The 25,000-nt window shown below is 43.2% G+C and overlaps 2 protein-coding genes across 7 annotated transcripts in view; both read right to left on the bottom strand.

Moving 5' to 3' along the window:
- The window catches only part of map3k15 (mitogen-activated protein kinase kinase kinase 15), a 24,284-nt gene extending 6,035 nt beyond the window's left edge, over positions 1 to 18,249 (bottom strand). Inside the window, exons 1-25 of the mRNA XM_034560610.1 lie at positions 17,934 to 18,249; positions 15,228 to 15,367; positions 14,996 to 15,019; positions 13,444 to 13,637; positions 12,401 to 12,569; positions 12,210 to 12,316; positions 11,488 to 11,658; positions 11,290 to 11,402; positions 10,843 to 11,002; positions 10,284 to 10,434; positions 10,083 to 10,190; positions 9,631 to 9,680; positions 9,379 to 9,474; positions 9,160 to 9,247; positions 8,914 to 9,047; positions 8,668 to 8,795; positions 8,287 to 8,417; positions 5,151 to 5,256; positions 3,696 to 3,853; positions 3,418 to 3,601; positions 2,328 to 2,505; positions 1,599 to 1,773; positions 987 to 1,172; positions 152 to 257; positions 1 to 49 (exon numbers count right to left, since the gene is read on the bottom strand). The exon at positions 1 to 49 is cut by the window's left edge and continues 195 nt beyond it. Coding sequence (XP_034416501.1) covers positions 1 to 49; positions 152 to 257; positions 987 to 1,172; positions 1,599 to 1,773; positions 2,328 to 2,505; positions 3,418 to 3,601; positions 3,696 to 3,853; positions 5,151 to 5,256; positions 8,287 to 8,417; positions 8,668 to 8,795; positions 8,914 to 9,047; positions 9,160 to 9,247; positions 9,379 to 9,474; positions 9,631 to 9,680; positions 10,083 to 10,190; positions 10,284 to 10,434; positions 10,843 to 11,002; positions 11,290 to 11,402; positions 11,488 to 11,658; positions 12,210 to 12,316; positions 12,401 to 12,569; positions 13,444 to 13,637; positions 14,996 to 15,019; positions 15,228 to 15,367; positions 17,934 to 18,249 — 3,422 coding nt within the window. The remainder of the gene's footprint in view (positions 50 to 151; positions 258 to 986; positions 1,173 to 1,598; positions 1,774 to 2,327; positions 2,506 to 3,417; positions 3,602 to 3,695; positions 3,854 to 5,150; positions 5,257 to 8,286; positions 8,418 to 8,667; positions 8,796 to 8,913; positions 9,048 to 9,159; positions 9,248 to 9,378; positions 9,475 to 9,630; positions 9,681 to 10,082; positions 10,191 to 10,283; positions 10,435 to 10,842; positions 11,003 to 11,289; positions 11,403 to 11,487; positions 11,659 to 12,209; positions 12,317 to 12,400; positions 12,570 to 13,443; positions 13,638 to 14,995; positions 15,020 to 15,227; positions 15,368 to 17,933) is intronic.
- A 1,595-nt stretch (positions 18,250 to 19,844) lies between these two features.
- Positions 19,845 to 25,000, bottom strand: part of sh3kbp1 (SH3-domain kinase binding protein 1) — a 29,125-nt gene continuing 23,969 nt past the window's right edge. For 3 of the 6 annotated variants that reach the window (XM_034559730.1, XM_034559731.1, XM_034559735.1), the window contains 8 exons: positions 24,959 to 25,000; positions 23,977 to 24,112; positions 23,777 to 23,847; positions 23,231 to 23,337; positions 22,890 to 23,009; positions 22,327 to 22,538; positions 21,963 to 22,026; positions 19,845 to 21,547 (listed from right to left, as the gene is read on the bottom strand). The exon at positions 24,959 to 25,000 is cut by the window's right edge and continues 30 nt beyond it. In XM_034559730.1, coding sequence (XP_034415621.1) covers positions 21,509 to 21,547; positions 21,963 to 22,026; positions 22,327 to 22,538; positions 22,890 to 23,009; positions 23,231 to 23,337; positions 23,777 to 23,847; positions 23,977 to 24,112; positions 24,959 to 25,000 — 791 coding nt within the window. In that variant the 3' untranslated portion in view covers positions 19,845 to 21,508. The remainder of the gene's footprint in view (positions 21,548 to 21,962; positions 22,027 to 22,326; positions 22,539 to 22,889; positions 23,010 to 23,230; positions 23,338 to 23,776; positions 23,848 to 23,976; positions 24,113 to 24,958) is intronic. The other 3 variants (XM_034559733.1, XM_034559734.1, XM_034559736.1) reach the window with 2 other exon arrangements.

Genomic DNA, 25,000 nt, shown 5'->3' with positions numbered 1-25,000 from the left:
TTCTCCGCCCCCTCGCACTCCGACGCCGGGCCGAAGTGCGTCTGCAGCTCTGTGGAGGTCACGGGGGTCAAACTCGTGTCACATGAAGGTGGCGGTGTTGGTGTTGTTGTTGTTGTTGTTTAGGTGAAGGACGCTCTAGATGGCTTCTGACCTGGAATGAGGATGGTGATGGCGGCCTGCACGGCTCGCCGGATGATGTTGTCCATCGCAAACATCCAGTGAGGTTTAATGTGATGGTTCCTCAGGACTTTGTTTACCTGAGAACAACAAACAAACAAACAAACAGACAGACAAACAAGGTAGTGAGTGTAATCGTATTCAACTCACAATTAATACAAATTTGGCGTACAATATTGACCTCTTTTTGTTTTTCCACAATTCATTAATAAATAAATAGAAAATTATACCTATTATCATTTTGAATGAAATTGGTTATATTAATACATATATTATCTATATATATACTTGTATTTATATATACATATATACATGTATATATACATATATGTTTATATATATATATAATATATGTATATATATACATGTATATATATACATATATATAATAAATATGTTTATATATAATATATATATATATATATATATATGTATATATAATATACATATATATACTATATAATATTATATCATTACTACAGTTTTTTTATTTAATTTCATTAATAATTTTGTGTAGTAAAATGTTTTAGAATGAATGAACAAATGAGTGAATATATATCTGTTAAAAAATATTAAACTGCCTTTTTTATGTCAAGAAATCAAAAAAAAAAAAAAACATGGATGAAAAATTTATTCTGTATTGGTTAAACATTATATTTACATTTAATAGTGATTAATTCCTTGGTGTTAAATAACTCTTTTCAGGTGTCTGAACGTGCGTGTGTGTGTGTGTGTACGTGTGTGTGTGTGTGTGTGTGTGTGTACGTGTGTGTGTGTGTGTGTGTGTGTGTGTGTGTGTGTGTGCTGACCGAGTCCTGGAAGCCAAAGAGCACCAGCTGGATCTGGTTGATGGAGGTGGAGTCGAAGTCCAGGTCCAGCTTGAGCTTGGAGATGGTGGCCGCCATGACGCGCCTCTCGGGGGAATGGATGAAGTCTCTCAGGATGCAGATGATCTGCTTGATGTGGTCCACGGACAGCTGGAGCTCCTCGCTGCCCTGCACGTGCACGTGAACACGCGTTTACATGCAGACATCTGGCCAGAAACACGGATTAATGCCCATACGGTAGGAATATTAAAACACGTGCGCCCCCCGGTGGAAGCATCCGAGAATACAGGCTTCTTTCCTTCAACGTTTTTACCATGAAAATGTCCAGATTGAGTTTTTTTTTTTTTTTTCGATAGATGTGCAACATAATGCAAAAGTAAAATAAGCTGCACCAATGAAAAAGGGGTATTAATAATAATATATTTTTATTCTTATTATATTTTTATTATAATTATATATTTTTTATTATTTAATATTTATTATAATTATATTATTATTATTATTATTATTGGAATATGTTTTATTCTTATTAGAATATTTCCATTAAAGTAGATATGTTCCTTCCTGTTCCTTTTTGACTGTAACCGTGGTTACCTGGATGTGGTTCTCCTTCAGGTTGGAGATGACCTTGGCCTGGTCGTCGTTGAGCACCTTGAACAGGATGGCCCGCCTCTCGCTGTCCTTCTTCAGCAGGAACAGACCGCCGTCCCGGTCCTCGGGGGAGGGGGGTGCGCTTCGGTCGTCCGACACCGAACCCTCGTCTGGAACGCTGCGACACACACACACACACACACACACACACACACACACACAGTGATCTCACCGCACTATAAAACACAACACGGAGCGTGCGGGTTGATTTACAGCGGCGTGACGCTGCCGTCCGGGTTTATTTACAGATGCAAGCCTCTCCTGGAGACTGTGTGTGCCCAGGAAAGTGCCGAGGCAGCATGAGTCGGGGCCGCCGTGCACGTGGCCGCGCGTGCACGTGTGGGCGCGACGCCGCGTGTGTGCTCAGCCCACCGGCCGAAGCTCGTAAAACCTATCGGACCTCATTATATCAGGGTCGTAAAAGGCACCGGGGCGTGCTGCGGGCCCCATGAGGCCACCTGGCACCAGAACACACACACACACTCACACACATTCATTCACAGCTTCGGGGCCCAGCAGGATTTTCATCTGCAGCAACACTTTGCTTTAATATTGTAAGAGTGTGTCGTGTATTATCTTTGCATTTAGAACAAGCTTGACTCTTAAAAATAATATTTTTGTCTCCCTGTAATAGTGGATAAAGTCAACCTGGGCTCACGTGCACACACACACCTCAGGTAGTTGGAGTTGGGGGTCTTGAGCGGGTTCTCGGAGCCGGGGCTTTTCTTCTTCAGGAAGAAAACGTCGTGTTTGGAGTCGCAGTCCGGGCTCATGGAACCGGGCTCGCTGCTGCTGCTCCCGGTGGCCTCGCACTGCAACTGCACCGGCAGCGACACGCTGTGGATGTAGTCTGCGAAAAAGAGAACGTTAGCCGTGACGCAATCGATTCTTTTTACTTTTGTGCAAATAAATGACATTTCTAGGAATTTCAATTTTTATTTTATGTTTTATGTGTTTTATTTTATGTGTTCTATGTGCGGGAGTTTTTTTGTTTTTCTTATTGATTTTTTTGGGGGGTTATATTCATTTTATTATTATTATTATAATTACTTTCAATGTCTTTTATGTATATATGTAATATTTATCCATATTTACCATATTTATCACGTTTTATTTTATTATAGGTCAGGTTTATTATTATTATAATAATATTATTATTATTGTTACTTTCAATATCTTTTATGTATATGTGTAATGTGTTTATTTATTTACCCGTATTTACCATATTTATTTATTTCACGTTTTATTTTATTATAGGTCAGGTTTATTATTATTATTATTATAACTTTTAATGTCCTTTATGTATATATGTAATATTTATCCATATTTACCATATCTATTTATTTCACGTTTTATTTTATTATAGGTCAGGTTTATTGTTATTATTATTATAACTTTCAATGTCTAAAGGTTCCTCAGTAGTAGACCTGATGGCTTGAAGGAGACGTTCTATTGCTCTGCACCGTAAACTCTAAAGGTTCCTCAGTAGTAGACCTGATGGCTTGAAGGAGACGTTCTATTGCTCTACACCGTAAACTCTAAAGGTTCCTCAGTAGTAGACCTGATGGCTTGAAGGAGACGTTCTATTGCTCTGCACCGTAAACTCTAAAGGTTCCTCAGTAGTAGACCTGATGGCTTGAAGGAGACGTTCTATTGCTCTGCACCGTAAACTCTAAAGGTTCCTCAGTAGTAGACCTGATGGCTTGAAGGAGACGTTCTATTGCTCTGCACCGTAAACTCTAAAGGTTCCTCAGTAGTAGACCTGATGGCTTGAAGGCGATCTTGCTCTTCTTGCCCTTGGCGTTCTGTCGGACGAACGTGTCTCTGAGGAGGTCCGAGGTGATGGCTCTCTTGTTGGGGTCCGGCTCAAAGCAGCGCAAGATGAACGACTTGGCCTCCAAAGACAAGGACTCTGGGATCTCCGGGTGGATCTTAAACATGCCCACCTGGAAGTCACTCGAAACGATCAATTTTGTTTTTCAAGAGTATTTTAAAAAAGAAGATGCGCAGCTTCTACAAGGAGCAAATCTTCACTCCTACCTTAAACATGGCCGCCTGCGGTTCTCCCAGCTCGTGGAAGGGCGGTTTCCCGGTGGCCATTTCTATAATGGTGCATCCCAGGGACCAGATGTCGGCCGGGGCCCCGTAACCTCGAGGGCCCTTATCAATGATTTCTGGAGCCATGTACTGCAGAGTTCCTGCAGACAGAGGAACGAGAGCATCAAAAGAGAGAGAAGATAACCAATCAACGAACTGAAGAGGAGCTTTTTGGAAATGAACGTTTCTGGAACACGTGCACGGAGAGCTCGTACTTTTACCGTTCGGTATTTAGAAAATACAAACATGTAGGCCGAGTGGTTGAAGAGAAAAATTAATCTTCACGACTAACTTTAATGAGATTGAAGTTAGTTTTTAATCCCCCCCCCCCAAAAAAAAACGAGTTCAGAAAGACGATGTTTCGTTCTATCCATTGAGTATTTAACTGCATTCTGAGCATATTTGGCATTTGTAGTCGCCTCTAAATACTACACACACACACACACACACACACACAGACACACACACACACACACACACACTAATGAAAGGTAAACACCCTTCTGCCTCTGCTTGATTAGCTGATCTAATCACACACCTCGCTGCCGGCTGGAGGAGGCCAGATGGCCGATGACCGCGTACGCTGGTATGAGCGCGCACGGCGGCTCGTGCGCGCTCGTAGTGTTTCCATAGAGGCCGATGGTGGCTCTCGTCATTTTGATATTTATACTTGGGACATTTCTACGACTCCGTTTACGCTCGTTTATGTCGTTACTACTTTATTACCGTGTTACACAAAGCTGCGTGTCACGGAATAAACGGTCATTCTGTCATAGTTTATAGTCCCTTTTTATGTAAGAGGATCTTTTTTATGTTATTCCTCTTTCTTGTTTACTTGTTGATGTTGTTTACATTTCTGGAGCTGAATGGATGGACGTCATCATTTATTAAAGCCAGAAAAGAAGAAAACCTTGTTGAAGAAGAAGAAGAAAGAGAAGAACAAGAACAAGAAGAGAAAGAGAAGAAGATGAAGAAGAAGAACAAGATGAAGAAGAGAAAGAGAAGAAAGATAAGAAGAAGAACAATATGAAGAAGAAGAAGAGAAAGAGAAGAAGAAGAAAAGGAACAAGAAGAAGAAGGAGAACAAGAGGAAGAGGAAGAAGAAGAAAGAGAAGAAGAAGAAGAAGAAGAAGAAGAAGGAGAACAAGAACAAGAGGAGGATGAAGAAGAAACAAAAGAAGAAGAAGAGGAACAAGAAGAAGAAGAAGAAGAGGTAGAAGAAGAACTAGAAGAAGAAGAAGAAGAAGAGGTAGAAGAAGAACTAGAAGAAGAAGAAGAAGAAGAAGAGGTAGAAGAAGAACTAGAAGAAGAAGAAGAAGAAGAAGAAGAAGAAGAAGAAGAAGAAGAAGAAGAAGAAGAGGTAGAAGAAGAAGAACTAGAAGAAGAAGAGGAGGTTACCCGTGAAGGTCTCGGTACAGGGGTTGACTCCCGCGAGGCGCTTGGAGGTTCCAAAGTCTGAGATCTTCAGGACTCCACTGTAGGTGTTCACCAGCACGTTGTCACCCTGAGGAAAACATACTAATTAAATACTATCGTTTAAAACGAGTCGGCACCCCGGGGTGTCACCTCTACTGCCCCCCACGAGCACACTGTAAAAAAGGATTTGAACAATAAGTCATGATAATGTATTTTTGTCATTTACTTCAACTTATCATGATAAGTTATACAATTACAACTCAATTGTATAAGTTGTCGGTAGTTCAACTCAGGTTTTTAAGCCAGTTCAATAAATTGTAAATTTCAAGAAGTCAATTGAACTTAATACTGTGAGTTATAATGATGGTTATGTCCAACAGTCAAAAGCAAGTGCCATTAACTGCCGTTCCTCAAACGGCCACTTGAGAATTTAAAAGCGATTCAATTTCCATTAGACCCCCATGTTAAATAGTCAAATTCTACCCAGAAATACAAATGCATACAGCCTACTATAAAAAACAGTTTTATTCTCTTTAGCTAATTTGCCTCTTCAGGAACTGTTCATGGGTGACTTTGTGTACAACTAATCCATTTACATTGAATCGAGGCTTATCCGAATATTCGCAACGCGTTTGTTGTGAACGCCTATTAAAGTTATGCATAATCGACCGTACCATGTCGCAAACTGCGAGCTGCCTGTTAGCTCAGCTGCATCACTAACCAATGGAAAACCAGACGGCGAACTAACCTAAACCACGCGGCGGATCAATACGTTTTTGACAGCCGGATCACAAACGTGACCTGGACACTACCACGCAGTACGTAGGTTCAGCGAACCAAGTGGCGGATGAATATCGTTAGCTAGCGAGACGATGTACGTGAGTCGACCCTGGACATGCGGCGCGACAGCTCGGAAAGAGAAAGCCCCAGTGAGGTGAGTGACTCCATCAGCAATATCATTCAACCCAATAAGTCAATGTAAAGAAAGTACCTGCTGTCATGTTAATATATTGTCTGTAAATGTATGACGCGTAAGCTTTGTTTAATGCGGGTGGTTCAGTATGGAAAATAGTCCAGTGTTAGCTAACATTAGTTTTTAATAGTCACATTTGAGCCGCGTAAACCCCGATAACCGGTTTAATTGGACCCGGAAACGACAGAAAGGTTGATTAACAATAGTTTCAATCAATTATAATATTTCAGAGGACATTTAGAAAAATGTAATTTAAAGCTAACGTAATGTTTTTAGCCAGTTTCTCAATGTAACTTAACTTAGCAACAGGACTGTCTCCAGGACAGTTCGCTACGGTCAGTTTATGGACTATTTGTGGTGTGGCTAAAATATCAGTAGCTAATATAAGTACCTAATTACATTTAATTAATATTTTAATCTTTTTGGATTTGTGCTGGCAGGCTAATGATTTTGTCAAAACATGCCTCGAAAACGGGACCTCGTTATCTAGCCAGTTAGCTAGCTAGCTTAAGTTAAGGTTTGCACTAACCTACTTATTTGAAGATAATTAGCTCGCTAGTAGCTTTGGCAAGCTATCTGTGTTCGCGCCACTTTCGCGTGCTTATGAATTGAAGTCATGAATTCCAGTCTTGAAGCTCCGCCTCCTTCAACAATGCTGACGCTAAAATATTAGATTTGAATTATTTAAAAAGCATTAGTAGATATTCTAGGCCTAAAATATAGTGCAGCAATATAAGATACTAATAAAATATATAACATGTTACTAAAATGAAGTTAATAAGAATAAATTCAAATGCTAAATATACAATGTAACAATGTCTGGACGGGTGGTTTAAAGTGTAACATTGGTTGTGTACATTGTAAAGTGATGAATAAAACGTGAATGCTTTTATCATTTTAAAACCTGTTATTCATCAAAATGATACTGTTAGGAAAATAGATTTGTAATCCAAATGACAAATTCACTTGGCTTATGATTTTGTTATTTAAAAAAACTCACCATAGGTTATGGAAACTACCTTTTGTTCCTAAGATCATAATTGTTTGTCCTATTACTGTGCAGTTTACTCTCTTAATCAAGTTTGCAGTTCATATGACTAATGGTTTTGCTATATTATGTTATTGATTGTGTTTCTGTGTTTCAGGTGCAGATGGTTTGGTCATTGAAGTTTGGTTGCTGTTGATGAAGTGGAGTTGTAAGTTCTGCAGTTTTGCCTCATACAATGAAAAAACAATTGAGTCATTACAAAGACAATCATGGACGTGGAAGACGGGGTTTCAGCTGTATAGACCCAAACTGTCTAACATTTTTCCAATCTCATGTGGAATTTACGCAGCATCTAAAGGAGCACAAGAAAGCAACCAATCCAGTTGCTAAAATTCGCTGTGAACTTTGTACATTTTCAGCACCAAGCAACATCAAACAATACTTTCTTCATTTAAAGAGACATTTGGGAAAGAGAGAGACTGTGAATTGCCCATTTGTGGGATGCTCTTTTAAATCTAGGGTATTCTCAACTCAAACAAAGTTCTCAGCTACAACTTTAAAAAAAAGGACTCATTAGCTAGATCCTGTCAGTTGTTCCTGTTGTATTTAATGTTCTTTGTGAATAATTCTGTTTAACCACATTGTGGAAGTTGTTTTAATGTAAAATAAATTTGTTTTGATGCAAAAAAATAAATATGATTTTTGCCACAAGATTCTGTGTTTCTTATAACTATAAATTGTCATTTGAAACAATGCATACTTTTACGTAATATTAACTAGGAAAGTTATGTCAAAACGTCCTTCTAACTTAAATAAGAGAGTTGAAATCATTAGTTGGATAACTGAACAGAATGCATGATAATGAGTTAAATATCTTTTTAACTTGCATTGTTAAGTTGACACTACTTATTTGGACAAGTGAACAGAATGCATGATAATAAGTTATATATCTTTTGAACTTGCATTGTTAAGTTGAATAAACATGTACTATACAGTCATGTGAACTTACATAGAGCAATCCAAAGCTAAAGTCAACTAAAAATCATAAGTTGTAGCAAATTGTAAATCCAATTTGACTCTACTTGAAAGTTTAAGGCAGCAATTGAACTTATGTTTTTAAGTTGAACCACATTGATTTTTATTACAGTGCACCCTACCTTGATGTCTCGGTGGACGATCTGGTTCTCGTGGAGGTACCGGAGCCCCTCCAGGATCTGCCTGGTGTAGAAGATGATGGTGGCCTCCTTCAGCGGACCCCATTTGGACCGCAGCAGCGCCGAGAGGCTTCCTGGAGGGAGGAAGAGGAAACGGGATGTAATGTCTTTTTTGGGGGGTTCGGTTTACCCCCAAAATGCCATACTAAGATAATATATAGTCTATATAATAATATGATTTTTAGTATTTTACAAAACCGTAGCATAAAACCTACGTTGAAATATCAAAGTGTGCGGTAGTGACGACGACGCTCACGTCAATGAAACTTAAATTAAAGTATAAAACTTGACTTTACTGTCTTTCTCTGCGGTACTCAAACGCACCTCCGGGCACTTGTTCCATGAAGATCTTGATGTACCCGTTCTCGGAGACGGAGCCCAGATACTGAACGATGTTCCGGTGCTTCAGGTACTTGTGGAGGGCGATCTCCTCGTGGAGGGGCTGGGAGTATCTGATGGAGAGAGAGAGAGAGAGAGAGAGAGAGAGAGAGAGAGCATCAACCTCCATGCTCATCATATCTCACACAACAAGCAACCATGTTGTTGGCCTTCCTCCAGGGACACGCCCACCTGCTGTCTCTCTCGGGGATCTCCTTGATGGCGATCCGGACCTGGTTGCTGACGTCTCTCCCGGCGTACACCACCCCATAGGTGCCCCGGCCCAACACCACCCTGTCCCCGGTCTCGTCGGTGTCATACTCGTACTGTAACGCACACACACACACACACACACACACAACCGTCAGTCGTTAATCTCAAACTAGAGCTGCGAATACGTCAACGTTCCTGAGATACACGACGTCCGTATTTTACGACCTCCAGCGTGTCTCCGTCGCCTTCCCCCTCCAGCTCCACGGCGTTCCCCGTGCCGTCCGATATCATCTCCTTCACCATGGAGCAGAACCTGCGACCACAACGCCGGTGACGTCGTCACTTCCCCCGGTTTTCCGCGTTTCAAAATACGAGCACAAACACACACACACACACACACACACACACACCTACACAGACACATCTAGAGGTGTGTGTCCTCACCGACCGCACTGCTCCTCGGTGGAGAAGTAGATCTGGAAGTCGTCGGAGTTGTCGTGGACGTAGAGGAAGCAGCAGCGCTCGTCGAACTTACTGATGCTGTCAGGGGAGACGAAAGATTTAAAGATATCTAAAAGTACTCATTGAAGGGTTTAATGTGCAAACATGGTGGTCATATGAACCCAAATAAAGAGGGAATAAACAGTTTCAGCTGCACGAAACCCAACGCGACGAGCTTCAGATGTACGTGCATACCTGATGCCTTTGATGGACATGGCGGTGAAGTTCCACTCGTGGATCCCTTTCTGTAAAGAAAGTGAATTAAGTGATGAAATGTGGTGTTATATTCAACCGGGACTCGTTCAAAGTAAAACAACATTTAAATGGGTAAGAAACAGAAGGACGAAGCACATTTTTTGCGATTATCCTTCTAGATAAGGAGGAAACACGTGTTTCTATCAAGTACTTTTTATGCAAGATGTTGATTTATTGAGGACATTTTTTTCAGTTGGTGCTATTAAACCAAAGATAAAAACCCCAAAAAAATAAAAAGTGCCAGTTGAAGGAGGAAAAACATCTTGAAAAGTTAAAAAAATCTCAACTGAACATATGTTTTCTGTCTTTTTGGCGTACTGAACGCGTACATAAAAACAGTTTATTCGTCAACGCGGCGCGGCGGCGCGCTAAAGAAGGTTCTCGTTTCTCACCGTCTCGGCAGGCGAAACGTGCCAGATGGAGACGTTCTTCTCCTCGGCCTCGTTGTTGATGGACACGTACGAGGGCTGGTACACCTTGGTGGGCTCCAGAATCAGCACCTGGAAACACCAAGAGGAGGAACGAGAAGGTTAACGGACTGGGGGGTTTTCACGCCAGTCTCTGATCATCTGATCCGAGGTCTGCGTCTGCACCGGAAACCGCAGTCGATTGGTGGTGCCCTGCGTGGCCTCCACGATGATGTCCATCCAGAAGTTGAGCCTCTCCCGCTGTGGAGAATGTTCCACCGACTGCTTCTTAAACCTCAGGATGAGCTGCAGGTTCTGCACCACGGACCGCAGATACCTGGAAGAGGAAATTAAATTAATACAAGTGTTTTTATAATACACGGACTAGCAGCAAAGGTTAAAGAGCATCTCTATTCCCCTGTAAATATTCATATTATTTACATTTCCCCACATTTTTGGTTAATATTGTTACTTTTGTGTCATGCTTATGGTATTTCTGTAATAAAAAAAGGGGTTCGGCCAACAAGTCATCATCAGAGCCTCCTTTTAGTCAACTGGTGTTTTTTGAAAATGCAGAATATAACAAAACCCAGCTATTTTAATTATTAATATTATTTTATTTATTTACTGTCAAATAAAGTCGCTTTTTCTTAGGCGACAAACAAATATTTATTGTTCTGATACTGATAACCATAAAAGCAGTGGCAACGCAGCAGATGAGACGTATTGTTTTGCGAACGTCTACCAGAGAGGCGGCTTGAGTTTGAAGAGCTTCTCGGCCGCCTGCGTAGCTTTCGGGATGTCGTTAGCCAGCATGCTAACAGTGAAGAACTGGCCCACGTCCCAGTAGTTATTCATTTTCTCCAGGGAACCTTTGCGCCCCAGCAGACTGTTCAACCTCACACCTGAAGACGGCACATCAAAAGTATGAAAACACTGTGGAATATATTGGTTTTACCAAATAACAACTTTATTGGTTATGCTAGTCGATGCTTTAAGCTGTTACCCTTAAAATAACTTTGCTGAACCTCAATGACACAATTTCCCCACATGTTTATAATCTGAGAGAGACATACGTTCGTCATCCTGGATGCGACTATTAATCTTTTTAGAGCGACTGACACATTTGATGATATTTGCATTGATTTGGTGCATGTTGATAGATCAATCAAAGGGGCTTCTGGATTCTCACCTATTTTCCGAAGTTCAATGGAGCTCTCAAACTGTTGGCCAGCCACGATGAGCAGGACCGCCAGGTTGATGCCAGAGTAGAGCGTGGGCTGCAGCTCAAAACCCTTTCTGTACCTGCACAAATGTGACCGGTTAAGATGCGGATTACGTATCGTTCATTTGAAAAATTGTGCGTAAAGAAAGTGTGCTGTGTTGTCACCACTGTATAGCGTTGTCCCTGTTTTTCATGTCTTTGCAGTCCGAGTCCAGGAAGATGTCTTTGTATATGCGTCCACAGAGGCAGAACATGTCCGGCGCCGGATGCTCGCACGACTGCAACACCTGCAGCATCACTCCGAGAGCTTGCTCCCGGTCGCCGGGACTGTTCCTCCTGCACAGGTAGAGTAACAACACCAAGTTGCAAGAATTCCACTAGAAAGCATTAAACGTTAGCCAGGTTTTTTTTTTTTTTTTTAAAGCATGAATGGATTTGGTTACACCTCAGTTAGTTATATGGAATAATAAACCTCATCAAAATGGCTATTTTGCCCTATTAAAGTTGCACCTTTAAAATAAATAAGTTGTTATAGATTTAAAACCTTCTGTCTCCTTGTGATATTTTTTTGTTGTTTAATGAAACATTTTTATGGCATGATTGTAAAACAGATGCCATAAAGTCATATTCTGGACTCAATTAAACCATGAATGGATTTGGTTACACCTTAGTTAGTTATATGGAATAATAAAACTTCATTTAATTGGCTATTTTTCCAATTAAAGTTGCACCTATGAAATAAATAAGTTATTATAGATTTTAAAAAACAATTTATCTCTCCTGCCGACTGTATGTTGTGTAATACAATTTTTATGGCATGATTGTAAAATAAAAGACAAAAGCTGCCTCCAAAGTAACCCGACGCCACCGATCCCATCAAAATGCACCTGTTGAGGGCGAAGGCGTAGTGGAACTGGATCATGGGCTGCGTCGCCAGATCGCAAGTGGGCAGCATCTCCAGAGTCTGGACCAGCTTCACCATGGCATCGTAGTCCTGTCGGTGGGACGACGAGGCAAACTCACTTATCGCCTTTCACGTGTTTGTTTAGCATTATGTGTTGTTGTGTTGTTTTTGTACCTGTATGTCTCTGTAAGAGAACAGCAGGTTCATGACGATGTCCTGGGTGAGAACCTCCGTGTTGTCGATTCGGAGTTTGATGCGGGAGAGCTCCTTGGCCAGCTCCTCCCCCTGGTACTTCTCCCTGGCCTTCCTGATGTCATTCAGCAGGGTGTCCTTAAAGGAAGCGCTGGCCGAGGGGATGTGGAGGAATGATGGTGAGAATAATCAATTAAAAGATTCATACGCATTATATTCTTCTGATAAAAAGTTTTAGAGCGGAAAATAAGGAGTCACTTACGTATGACTCCTCATTACAGTCATATGTTTGTATTTAAATTGATTTATATGTGTTATTAAATTACATCAAACTTCTTAACCTTTTAAATTGGGGGCCAATTTTCGAGAAAGACAACTGTATTTGGATGTATTGAACACCATAAGTAGTATACAAGTGAAATATATGGTTTGGTACATGAGAAAATTCAAATTGTACAGATGGTGCCCCAAATGCCCATTTGGCCTAAATCCTCTGTACTAAAACCTCTAACTTTGTTTTGCTTCAATTTTTCAAAGTCAAACTTTGTAGGGACACTGGTCCCATAGTGTGATATGATCTCTGTGGTTTTTGACCTTTGCTCTGCATCCTTCCAAGAGATAATCATCCTGAAAGTGCTTTTTTTTCTAGGCGAACCTGAAAATTCATCTTTTGCTGTCTTTCATCTTTACTCTTAACCAGTAACATATATACTAACATTTACACATCTATACAAAAGCACACATGGGTTGCCATTATTATAACACCAACATTATTCAAATAGCCTTTGTGGTTGCAGAGATACACCCTTTTTAGTTTGGGTATGTTATTTCGAGCAGAAACCTAGAAAATAGGTCAGTTTTTAAAAGGTTAAACCCTCCAGAAAACTCAGTTCCAGAACAATCCAAGGTTTTTTTTTGTGAGAAAGGGGTCCATTCGGCTTTTCCTTTGAAGCTACCCATCTATGCGCATGCATGAGATGCGGCGACCCGTGGAAGATCAAGTTAACTCTCTAGACGCGCCTCACCAGGACGTGACGTGGATGTCCTTCAGCATGCTGGTGAAGCGGTCGGTCAGGGGGACGCACAGCGGCCCCAGCAGGTTGTCCCAGCTGGGCTGCATGTACTCGCTGGCCCGGCGCTGGGCGTCGCTCTCGCAGCACATGTACTCGTGGTTCGGGGTCACTATGTAAGGGATGAAGTAGTAGTTACCACTGGATGCCTGGGAGGAGACAAAATAAATTCAATGAGTCAGATGTGTGAGTGCCAGAGGGACGTTTAAATACAACACGGCTTTATAGCGGATGAAAAGACATCCAGGATGCTGATGAGTCCAGGAAGAGGAAGGGATGGACAGATTGGGGATTATAGAGGGATTAATGAGAAAGATCAGTCCAGGCAGAGGATCAGTGCACCACTGAGATTGATTGGTAGGATCATGAAGACATCAGCAGTAATGAGGCTCAAGTGGCTGTTAAATATCAGCAAAAACAAATGCACACCAAATTTACTTCTCAGTCTCCTTGTCTTATTTTAATATGTTAATCTTGTTGGAAAATGTCTTTCTTCCTCCAGTTCAACCTCTTTTGACTGTTAGGTCACTGACCACCAGGGGGCGACTCCTCTGGTTGTATAGAAGTCTATGCTTCATGTGTTAAAGCTGCATTCTCTCTCCTGACCACCAGGGGGCGACTCCTCTGGTTGTATAGAAGTCTATGCTTCATGTGTTAAAGCTGCATTCTCTCTCCTGACCACCAGGGGGCGACTCCTCTGGTTGTATAGAAGTCTATATAAATGACTCTACTTCTCTTGATTTATTCCCTCAGTAAACATTGTAAACATTAGTTTTTGGTCTCAATCTCTAGTTTCAAGTCTTCTTCAATACAGCGTGATGTTCATTTAGTAAATTATGTTCATTTAGAGTCAAACGGACCATCCACTGTTTTCACAGATAAGAAAATTGCCGCTGGAGTAACTGCCGGCAGCTCGACGTCCTCTTCTGCAGAACAGAGCGCCACACATTCAACACCTCTTTTAAGAAGAGATGGTCCTCATGACATGATTCATTCCTCCGTGCACCTCAAGTTTAAATATATATCTGACAGTCCGTCAACGCATTTGATCCTTCTTTGTTCCTGTGAGTCTCATGCGGGTTGTTAGGGCGTTTTTAGTACGCTGTTCACACAACACCCCATGCCGAGGTCAGAGCTTGGCCCCTCCTCCATCTTTATTATCATTATTATTAGATTGTGGAAAAAAAATCTCCCAGCATGCCCTAGTGCAGCGTGGTACCTACTTTATTACGCAATCCAGAACCTCTGTATTCTGGAGGCAACTGAACCCAGGGAAAACCTAACGTTGGAGGACGAGTGGCCTTCTTCACGCACACACAGAAATAAATACATACGATGTGTTAAAAATCAGTTACTAAGATGTGTGTGTGCGCGTGTGTGTGTGTGAGAGAGACAGAGTGAAAGCATGTAGATATGCAGAAGAACGGCATTCGTCAGGAATATTATTCCACAAATAGACAGTGTGTGTGCACATAAATCACTCCGTAACACACACACATAAACTCACTGTGTTTTTCTGCGCCACCATGTCCTGTGAGGAGATAAAAACAAATAGTACATGAGAATGTCGTACTCTTGTCGTACTTCAAACAGCTGTTTACCCCTGGCAACATACTGCTCACAGACACTCACGCACACACACTCGCCTGTAAATACCATAGTGGATCACTTTGTTCTAAGGAGCTGCAAAGGAATGGCATCCGTGAACTCCAGGAGATGCAAAGAGGTGCACGGCGTACCTTCAGGGACTGGGCCGTGTCCGGGTCCGTGTCGTGGTACAGGATGACGTTGTTGGCCATGTCGAAGCTCTCCCTCACGCCCAGATGGTAAAACAAGGAGGGCTGCCGAAACACGTCGCTCATGTCCACGACCGCGATGTCTGGATGGCGGTGGAAGAGGCGGTGCGACGATGTCCACGGACACAAAGATGGAAACAATAACAACAACAAAATCCATCAGCCCTTCGAGTAAGACCCCCCCCCACCCCCATTTTTTCTAAACCTATCAAAAGAGAGGATGTGTTTAGGAGTATGCGTTGGGGGTGGAAGAAGGACTCGGTCCCAGTAAGTCTCAGATCCTTCACTGAAGTAAAAGCACCAACACTCACTTGCTGATTGATCCACATTGTGTGTTAATTGGCAGTAAAAAGGCTCTATTGGCGGTGTTGGGACTTTGGCCAGAATATATGCAAGACCCTATCGGCATGGTGTTTGGAAGGTGGATAGTTTGAGGGTTGATAACACAAACTTTTGAGGGTTTGGTTTTAGTGCGTGTTGGTTGGATTTTCAGGTTTGTTCAAGTCTTGATACAGTTTAAGTTTCTTGCCATCGCCCATTTCTTTGCTTTCTGCAACCATTGATCGGAATTGACCATATTTCGTAGAGACGCTGTACAGTATATGTCTCTGGTAGCGGCATCGACGTGTCAATCAAAAGGTAGCCCCGCCCTAGAGCATACTCTGCTTCATGGTCTATTTAGATCTAAATGGGACCACCATTTATATGATTTGACATCATGCTGTATGGAAGAAGACTTGAAACGACTAAGACCATAAACTCATGCTGACAATGTTGAAGGAGTTAATAAATCAAGTGAGAAGTAGAGTCATTTTCTCATAGACTTCCTTAAAATCTGAGGTAACCAGAGGCCACTCGAAGGAATGCAAGTTTCGGCAACTTCCGCATTGGCTTCATTTTTCAAGACTGAAGGTCTTACCGCCGTTCATAAACACTAGTTGTCCATAGACCTGGATTTTGTGTGTCTTATCTGAAAGGAAGTCAAGGTCTTCAACGGTGTAAAAAAGGGTCCATCAAATTCCTCTGGCCTTATCTTCTGTTGTTCTGCTGACGTCACACATCCTTGGCGGACTCCCACACAGCTGGTGTTGTTTTCGCCATTGGTCGAACTGTTGGATGATCACTATGTTGGGATGCCATCGCTCTTTCATAGGCTATCATGATGAATGCTGTCAAAGGCCTTCTTCTTGAAGTCAATAAGGTACAGGTGTCGCTCTACATTGCTCTTTGATTTACCTGAGATGGAAGATCTGGTCAACGCATCCCTCCATCCAGTGTGTTTGTATCTGATCACTATACCGTTGATGTGATTCAGTGTATCTTGATCTTGCAGGATATTTTGCCATGAAAAATAATTATCTAGCTTTTTGCAATCAGATAATGGGCCTTTTTGTTGTTGGTACTTTCACATGATACTCCTATCTTCCCCACCAATCAGATGCCAGTTCATAGCGAAAGTGTGGAGTTAGTTCTGGATACGATTTGATTTAATGACTTCCGTGGTTTCTGTTTTTATTGGTGGGTTGATTTTGATGTTCTGCAGCTACTTGTGTTTTAATTGAATGTTTCTGATGAGAATCTCTCTGAAATGTTCCCTTTTCTTTTTGAGTAGTTCTTGTTTGTCTTTTAGTTGTTTTTTCATTCTAAATCTAGATTGTGGGTTTGTTGGAGACCTTGAGGATTATGGGAAGCTGCTTCTTTGTGATGCAATCCAATAGTTGTTGAGACATTTCAGTTTGGACAGAAAACATGAATTTGGTATAATCTGTCTAATAGTCCGATATTAGATGACATTCAGGGTACATGTTGCACTGTGTGTTTTGGCATATTGCACAACGGACTCACATGTCACGGCAGGAAAACCACAGGACTACTGGTGCCAGCTCTGTTGTTTACTGGGAAACTTAAAATGGTGCAGTTAATGAGTGTTAAGGAAACGTTTTAACTCCCCCATAAACCACATTAAGAGTCAGTTTTCATATTTGAGTATTAACAGCATAGGCATAGAGCACCAGAGGTCATTAAAGCCTTTTATATTGTACTTCTTTTTGACCTTTTTATTGGCCTCCAAAACTAACATCTACACCCTCTAGTGTGTAAACATCGTGTTTCCTTCGTACAACACTAATAGATGTAAACTGTCCATAAACACGTCATGGCTTGATTTAGATTAACCATGAGAAGATAAAGGTATGTGAGCCAATGAGACGTTAAACCACCTTCCTTTTCAATCCCATTATCTTCCTTTTTAACAAAATTACACTTAATTAATGTAATTTCTCACTTTTTGAAATAGCTCTGAAATTGTGACTGAAACACACCATACTTGAATTTAATTACAAAATATTCTGTCTAATAAACACTAGACGCTAACGAGGTGAACTATGGTGGTGTGAGAGAGCAATTATCTTTAAGATGTATGAGTTAAATACTGTCCTTATAATATATAATGGAAGTATTGCACATATATTTAGTGCAGATTAGATAAATTGCTCAAAGTATATCAGCATAAACAACTTTTCCGTAACATAAAACATGCATTAAAAAGATGAACTTGCCTCTAACAAGTCAAATGTCCCAGAGCCTGTTCTCCCTGTCTCCAGTAACACACACACACGCACACGCACACGCACGCACACGCACACACACCTGCATCGTAGAAACTGTCCAGCACGGACGTCTCTCCAAAGTCCAGCCGCCCGAAGGTGACGGTGGTGAGCAGCGCGCTCTCGGAGTCGCAGGCTCTCTGCAGACACTGCAGCGCTCCGGACTCCGGGCTGCTGGCCATCACCGACTTCAGCCCGTCGTTCAGGACGTACACCACGCGCAGGGGACGCTGCTTGGCCGGCGGGCAGGGGCTGCACACCTCGGTCCTCTCCCGGTCCCGGTCCCGCTCCGCCACGCACACCCCGGCGGAGTGCTCTCCTCCCATGTCGGCGGCCTGCGCGCTCTGGCCCGTGTCCATTGCGCGGAACCCAGGAGGTGTTTCTGCTTTATCTCCTTCCTTCTTTTTTTTCCGCCTCTCCCTCCCGTTACTCCCTTTATTCTGTCCGCCTCGTGCTCCTCTCGCGCACCTGTCGTCGCCGGAGAGGAGCGCGTCTGAGTTGGGTCCCCGCCTCATTAACTCACATCATCGGACGATTATCTCGCACCAAGAAGTCCGCTTCACCCAGACTGGATCGGACCAGATCCACGAGGCAGAGGACGGGGAGAGGGGGGGGGGGGGGGGGGGGGGGGGGGGGTCATAAAGGCGTCCAGATGTTTCATTTGGCTTCAGGTTTATATATGAAACGTTATCTCTGCAGGTGTCTAAATATAAAACCCTCTGGTCCACAGCTCACTCATATTCACCCCCATCAGCACGTGGCTGTGTGATTCAACTTGTTTCCTCGTGAGTTATTTGTTGTCTTCGATAAAGTGTGACATTGCTGTCAAGGCAGAAGATGGGGAACCCGAGCTGGATCCGTTACACACCGGAGGGATGGGGGGGGGTGTTAATACCAGACAGGTCAGTAAATCACACTCAGGAGAACCACGTGTTCCCCAGGAATGGGGTCAGAGCCATTGGTTCTTTCCTGGAAAGGTTCTAACGTTACAGAAAAACTACGAGCGCGTCTTTATGTCGTGGCCGACTGTGGGTCAGTGGTTAGCAGGTCTGTCTTTCAATTAGGGGGTTGGTGGTTCAATCCCCGCCCTAGTCGATGTGTCCTTGAGCAAGACACTTAACCCTGAATTGTTCCCTGTTGCTGTGTACGATTGTAAGTCGTTTTGGATAAAAGCGTCAGCTAAATGACATGTAAAAATGTTGGCATCTTTTCCAAGAGACAAAATAAGTAGAATGTTTGCAGTCATTATTTTTATTTAATTGCTAAATAGTAAATAAGTCAATGGGCTGTGGGCCAACAACAGCAGCTCCCATAGTTAAAATGGTGCAAACTTATTGGAGGGGAGAACAAGTGCAGTTGCCTTGGCAACCGTGGGTCTGAAACCCGACTCTCTCTCCTGATAAGAGACGTTCTCGATGCTCTGAGGACTCTCCAGCAGTCCATTCTCATTAAAACAGCACTTTTAATGCACAACAAGAAACTGGTTTCTGTAATTCACACTGCGAACCAATCATTTAAAAATATATGGACTCACTTTGACTGCATTTGTATTTATATATTGATTAGGTTTTTTTACTATTCCTTTTGGGATGCATTCAACTTCTTTTAAATGTGACGGCAACATTCAAATTATTTAATGTTCACTATTTCCTCATGTCGTTAAACACCTGCCATTTAATGCTATGGTGAAAATGTAAAGGTTTAAACCCCCCAAAGAAATATGTTTTCAGTAACAAACTATAGTAGTGCCGTTGATTGACATCCAGTTAATTTTTTTTCCAGTTGCAACTGAATAAATGTTGTTGCAGAAATTGGGCGGTGGATGCAATGTCCCGTTTCCATCGGTCCAAAACATGCTCCTTCATACAATACCCGAGAGTACACCTTTTAACCAGCGGACAATTCATTTGGTATTTTAAAAAATAAATTTAAAAAAAGACAAAATGCGCACAGGTACAGTACATAATAAGCATCTTTATTACACAGAAATATAAAAGTATATATATTTATCACTATCCCGGAGAGAAAGGACCAAGTCAAAAAAAAAAAAAAAACTATTGTAGACTCGGTTGTTGTGGTTTTCTCGTTGTCGTACGAAAGAAAGAAAGACAGACAAAGAGAGAAAGAAAGACAGAAAGAAAGAAAGATGTGGAGTCGAGAACAGGAAGGCCACAGTGACGGGTTGCCATAGATTCTGTGCACATGTAAGGAAGGGAGGCAAACGGCCGTACATGCTACCACACACACACACACACACACACTTGTCTCTTGTTTTTACCTGTGAGGTCCATTCACTGACTACATTCCTCCAACCCTGTCTTTACCCTTCACCTGCTGCCAAAAGAGCACCAGAAGCTTCAGCTGCACGTGGATCTCGTGGTTTTATTTTGTTATTCGTGGGGTTGTTTCTCCAGGTTTCCTGGAATCGAGGTGCAAAAAAGTGCAACAAAAAAAACAAGGTTGAAATAAGAAAATGTTTTGGTCCAGAAGGCAACGAACGCTCTTCACGTGACGGATGTTCATGAATGAGGGGGTTCGTGCGCTGACGTGTGCTTTTCTTCGCATTCGTTCGCAGCCAAATATCACAGTGCAGCTTTGTTTTAATTTGGTCCAAGAAATTGATTCACATTTTTGGAAATGTGCTTCTTTGTTTTCTTGCCGAATTAGATGAGAAGATCGGGTATAAAGCCACAGCCTGGAGACGCTTAGTTCAGCATTACGCCTTACCAGCTTCTGTAAAGAATAATAACTCCCCTCAATAAAGCAAATAAGCGTAGTTCCCAAAATGACCGACTATTCCTTTAATTAGCACCAATAGTATCGGCACGTGTCGTAAGACTTAATTAAAGTGATAGGGGGAAGAATCATCATGTGCTTATAGGTTTTAGCCTCCCAACAGGTGGAATATTTGACTGCAAGTTATAAAGTTATGATATCAAGAAGGAAAAAGGTCAGGGCTGGTTAATGGCTGATGTTTCAAAAATCCCCCGCCTGCAGTGTACCATGGAAACATCGAGCTCAGTGTGCGAAACGATACAGTCGATCGTGAATTATCAGCTTCGATCAACCCGAATCCCAACCGTTATCTTATAATCTTAAAAACTACCTCACTTTACGAAGGTGTCCCCGATCTGACTGCTGGTCCCCACATGGATGGGAAAACAAAACCTCTCACACACACACTCGCGCAGAGAAGAGGTGAAGGCCGCAAAGGGGACACCGACCGGCACAGAGGTCGTCTGAACCAACCGGGCTATACGAAGGTCGAGTCTCCTTCAGTAAGTAGCGGCGTGAGGTCGCCGCGGGTGCGGCCTTTGCGTCATCGCTCCGTAACCATGGCGACGCGCCGCCCAGTGAGCACACCGGCGGGCACAGCAAGCTTTTTTAGACGAGACGGAAGGTAAACTTAACGAGAGAGAATAAAGAAAATAAAAAATAAAAGGAGTAAGGCGATGTCAGAGTGGGGGGGGGGGAGGTGGGTGTGTGTGTGTGTGTGTGTGTGTGTGTGTGGTGGGGGATTTGATTCCATGGTACTGCGTTGCTGCTGCTGATGTCGATCCTCATGATCATTTGGCACAAACTTTTTGTTTTGGCTGAAGTGTCTTTAGGCTCTCGTCTTCACTTCGACAGGCTCTTCTTTATGTGCTCTACTTCCATCTGTCGGGCGGAGACGTGCTGGGTTATTTATTTATTGGCATAACACACACACACACACACACACACACCTCCCCCCCCCCCCCCCCCCCACCCACTGGATCAGAGAGCGCGCCGGCGTCACTAGAGTTATTATCATTTTCAATTAACGTTGATTATTATCACAATTATCTGGTCCACAAAATGTCACAATCCTCCAGTGCTCATCGGTTACATCGGTTAATAATTCGTACTATTTTGTCTTTTATACTATATACGGTATTTATTGGGTACTAGATGTGATTTGTTATACTGTTTTCTTCAGTCTTCCTCCAAAAGAGCTAAATAAATAAACCAGCGCATACAGAGTACATACATATTAATACTATAATTAATACACATGATCTTTCTTTGTTTACTGCACAAACAAACGTCTCACCTGTAAACTAACACGAATCTTCCTCTCGTCATCCAGCGCGTTGGTCAAGTGCTTCATCTCCTGCCTGAAACACACACACACACACACATGCATATATAATAATAATACACAAACACACACTCATGCATGTATGCATGCATATATATATATATATATATATATATATATATATATATATAATAATAATGCACTTTATTTAAATGGGTGAACCAGGTTTATAACATTACAATGAGGCAAATAAAAGTTACCAATACAAACACCCACAAAATAAACAAAAATGAAAAAGAAACAAACCAATAATAATAACCAACGTGTTGTAACTGAACTGTGAGCCAGCTTTAAACGGGGTCCAGGTCTGACGTACCTGTGCTGGTTCTTCAGCAGCTCCACGGAGGACCTCAGGTCCCTCAGCTGGTTCCTGAGTTCCTCCAGCGTCGGGGGGGTCAGAGGCGAATGCCTGAGCTCGGGGGAGGGGCTCAGGCCCGAGGAGGAAGACGGGGACGTGGGGCGATGGCCGGCGGAGGGCGGGGCCAGGACGGAGGGCTTGGCGGGAGGCGGGGCTTTACTGTCGGGTACCTGAAGGACCAATGAAAACACAGGTCAGGGATGACGTCATGAAGCCAGGACCTGGTAGGAATCCACATTTAAATATGGATCATTTGGGTGGTGAGAATTCTTTTAAGAACCATTACAGAAAAAAATAAATGGAATATTTTAAGGCCGATGAAAAGCTCCAGAACTCCTGAACCTGGTGGTGGTGGTGGTGGGGGGGGGGGAGGAGGGGAGGGGGGGGTTTACAACTGAAAGACTAAAACTTTCAATCGAAATGAGAAACTGATGCAGTTTTCTGCTCTGCAACATGAAAACGTGTGGCGTGGCGCCCTCTGCTGATCGAAAGAGGAAGTGAACCGTAAAGGGCGCTCGTACAGAGGGGACTCCTTTCCTCAGGGAAACCTCGACGGGCCTTTGGGGGACGGACTCCGGCTCCGCCTTCTCCTTCCTGTCCATCACTACGGGGGAGTCCAGGTCCAGACTGGATGGGGAGGACTGAGTGGGACACACACACACACACACACACAGTGATGCTCACTCTACAGACACTGATGTCAGAAATCCATCCATCCATTTTCAATACCGCTTATCCTCATTAGGGTCGCGGGGGCGCTGGAGCCTATCCCAGCTGATGTCAGAAATATGTCATTTAAATATACTCATAACCCCCCCCCCCCCCCCCCCTCCTTCCTGATTGGCCGACTCGAGACACTCACTGCTGAGATGATCTGGGATCGAGGCCGGCGGTCGGTGACTCTCGGCCGCGACGCCGTCGGATGGTTCAGCTTCTCTGTCGACGCCACGACGACGTCGAGGTCCACATCTGGAAAACAAACGACAAACATGAGAGAGAGAAAGAGGGGGGGAGAGAAAGGGAGAGAGAGGGAGAGAGAGGGAGAGGGAGAGAAGGAGAGAGAGAGGGGGAAAGACAGTGCGAGAGCAAGAGAGAGAGAAGGAGGGGGGGGGAGGGAACGAGAGAGAGAGGGGAGAGAGAGAGAGAAGGAGAGAGGGAGAGGGAACGAGAGAGAGAGGGGAGAGAGGGAGAGAAGGAGAGAGAGAGGGGGAAAGACAGTGCGAGAGCAAGAGAGAGAGAAGGAGGGGGGGGGGGGGGGGAACGAGAGAGAGAGGGGAGAGAGAGAGAGAAGGAGAGAGGGACAGGGAACGAGAGAGCGAGAAAGAGAGAGAGAGGGAACGAGCTCTCCGACAGTCACTGAGGCCCCGTATCTTTGATCTCGGCGATGCTCCTGTCAGTCAAAACTCACCGGCGTCATGTGACCTGTCAGGGGCAGAGTCTGGTGTCGAAGCCCCGCCCTCTGACTTGGGGCTTTCACACCTGAGCAGGTAAACCACACGACAACGTTAGGCTGGTTGTGGGATTTAGTTTTCCTCTTTTCGTAAGAGCCTCTCTGTGTGTGTGTGTGTGTGTGTGTGTGTGTGTGTGTGTGTGTGTGTGCGTACTGACGCTAGAGTGGGCGGTCTCTCGGGGCGCCGCGGGGGTTGGGAGGAAGAGGAGGTGCTCGTCTTTGGGGGGAGGGGTTTCTTGGGAAGGGTAGACGGGAGGGAGGGCTTGGGGATGTCTCCGAGCTTCACCTCTTCACCTACACACACACACACACACACACACACACGTTCAAAAAGGGAACAACAAACAAACAAACAAAAAACACACAAGCATTGTACACAAACACACACACACATTTGTGAGGCCGGAGTGGAAGAGATGCGAAGCCAGAGGAGGTTGTTAAAGGTTTAAAAAAGGGGGAAGGAGGTCCGGAGGGTTTTGGGTTATGAGATTTAGTCTTCACGTTATTTATCTAACAGCTGAAGGAACTATCGAAGATTTTACATTAAATAAATATGAGATACTTTTATAAAACAGCTTCTTCTTGAGGATTTTCCCCTTTTAAAAAAAAAAACTGTTTGAGGCCAAATAATACAACATTTCTCCTGAAGCACAATATTTATAATATTATCAAAACAGATAAATGGACTTTTATATATTTAATTTATTACAAAATCTTGATTATAGCCAGAAATGATTGGCAGTAATCGTCTCTAACGGTAAACTGACTGACCTCATCTCAAAGTGGTTGAAACCAGCTGCTAAATGCTACGTATCAACAATCAGATCCTCTATTGCTCACTAGACGTTTGCACAATGTTGTATTCGGTGCTTAAAAAGTATTAAAAAAGATGAAAAGCTCTTCACATGAGCATCGTGTGTACTTTGTGTGTACTTTGTGTGTCTATTTGTGTATTTGTGTTGCGAGGTTAGGAGACTTCCTGTTGCACACAGAACCGCCGACAGCTTCCTCAAGCAGAGCTTTGTTCCTCAAAAACAACATGGCCGCCGCCGCATGCTGGATTAGTCACAACGAGGGCGCGCCGTTAGTGACGCTAAGCCCCGCCTCTACGGGAGGCGGGGCTTAGCCGCCGGACTGTACCTCGGTCCTGGTCTCTCTGGGGCAGGTGTTCAGGGCGCTCGG

This window comes from Cyclopterus lumpus, chromosome 20 (genome assembly GCF_009769545.1).
Source record: "Cyclopterus lumpus isolate fCycLum1 chromosome 20, fCycLum1.pri, whole genome shotgun sequence".
Taxonomy (NCBI): Eukaryota; Metazoa; Chordata; class Actinopteri; order Perciformes; family Cyclopteridae; genus Cyclopterus; species Cyclopterus lumpus.
The sequence above is the reverse complement of the archived record's forward strand: the minus strand, read 5'-3'. Positions and strand labels throughout refer to the sequence as shown.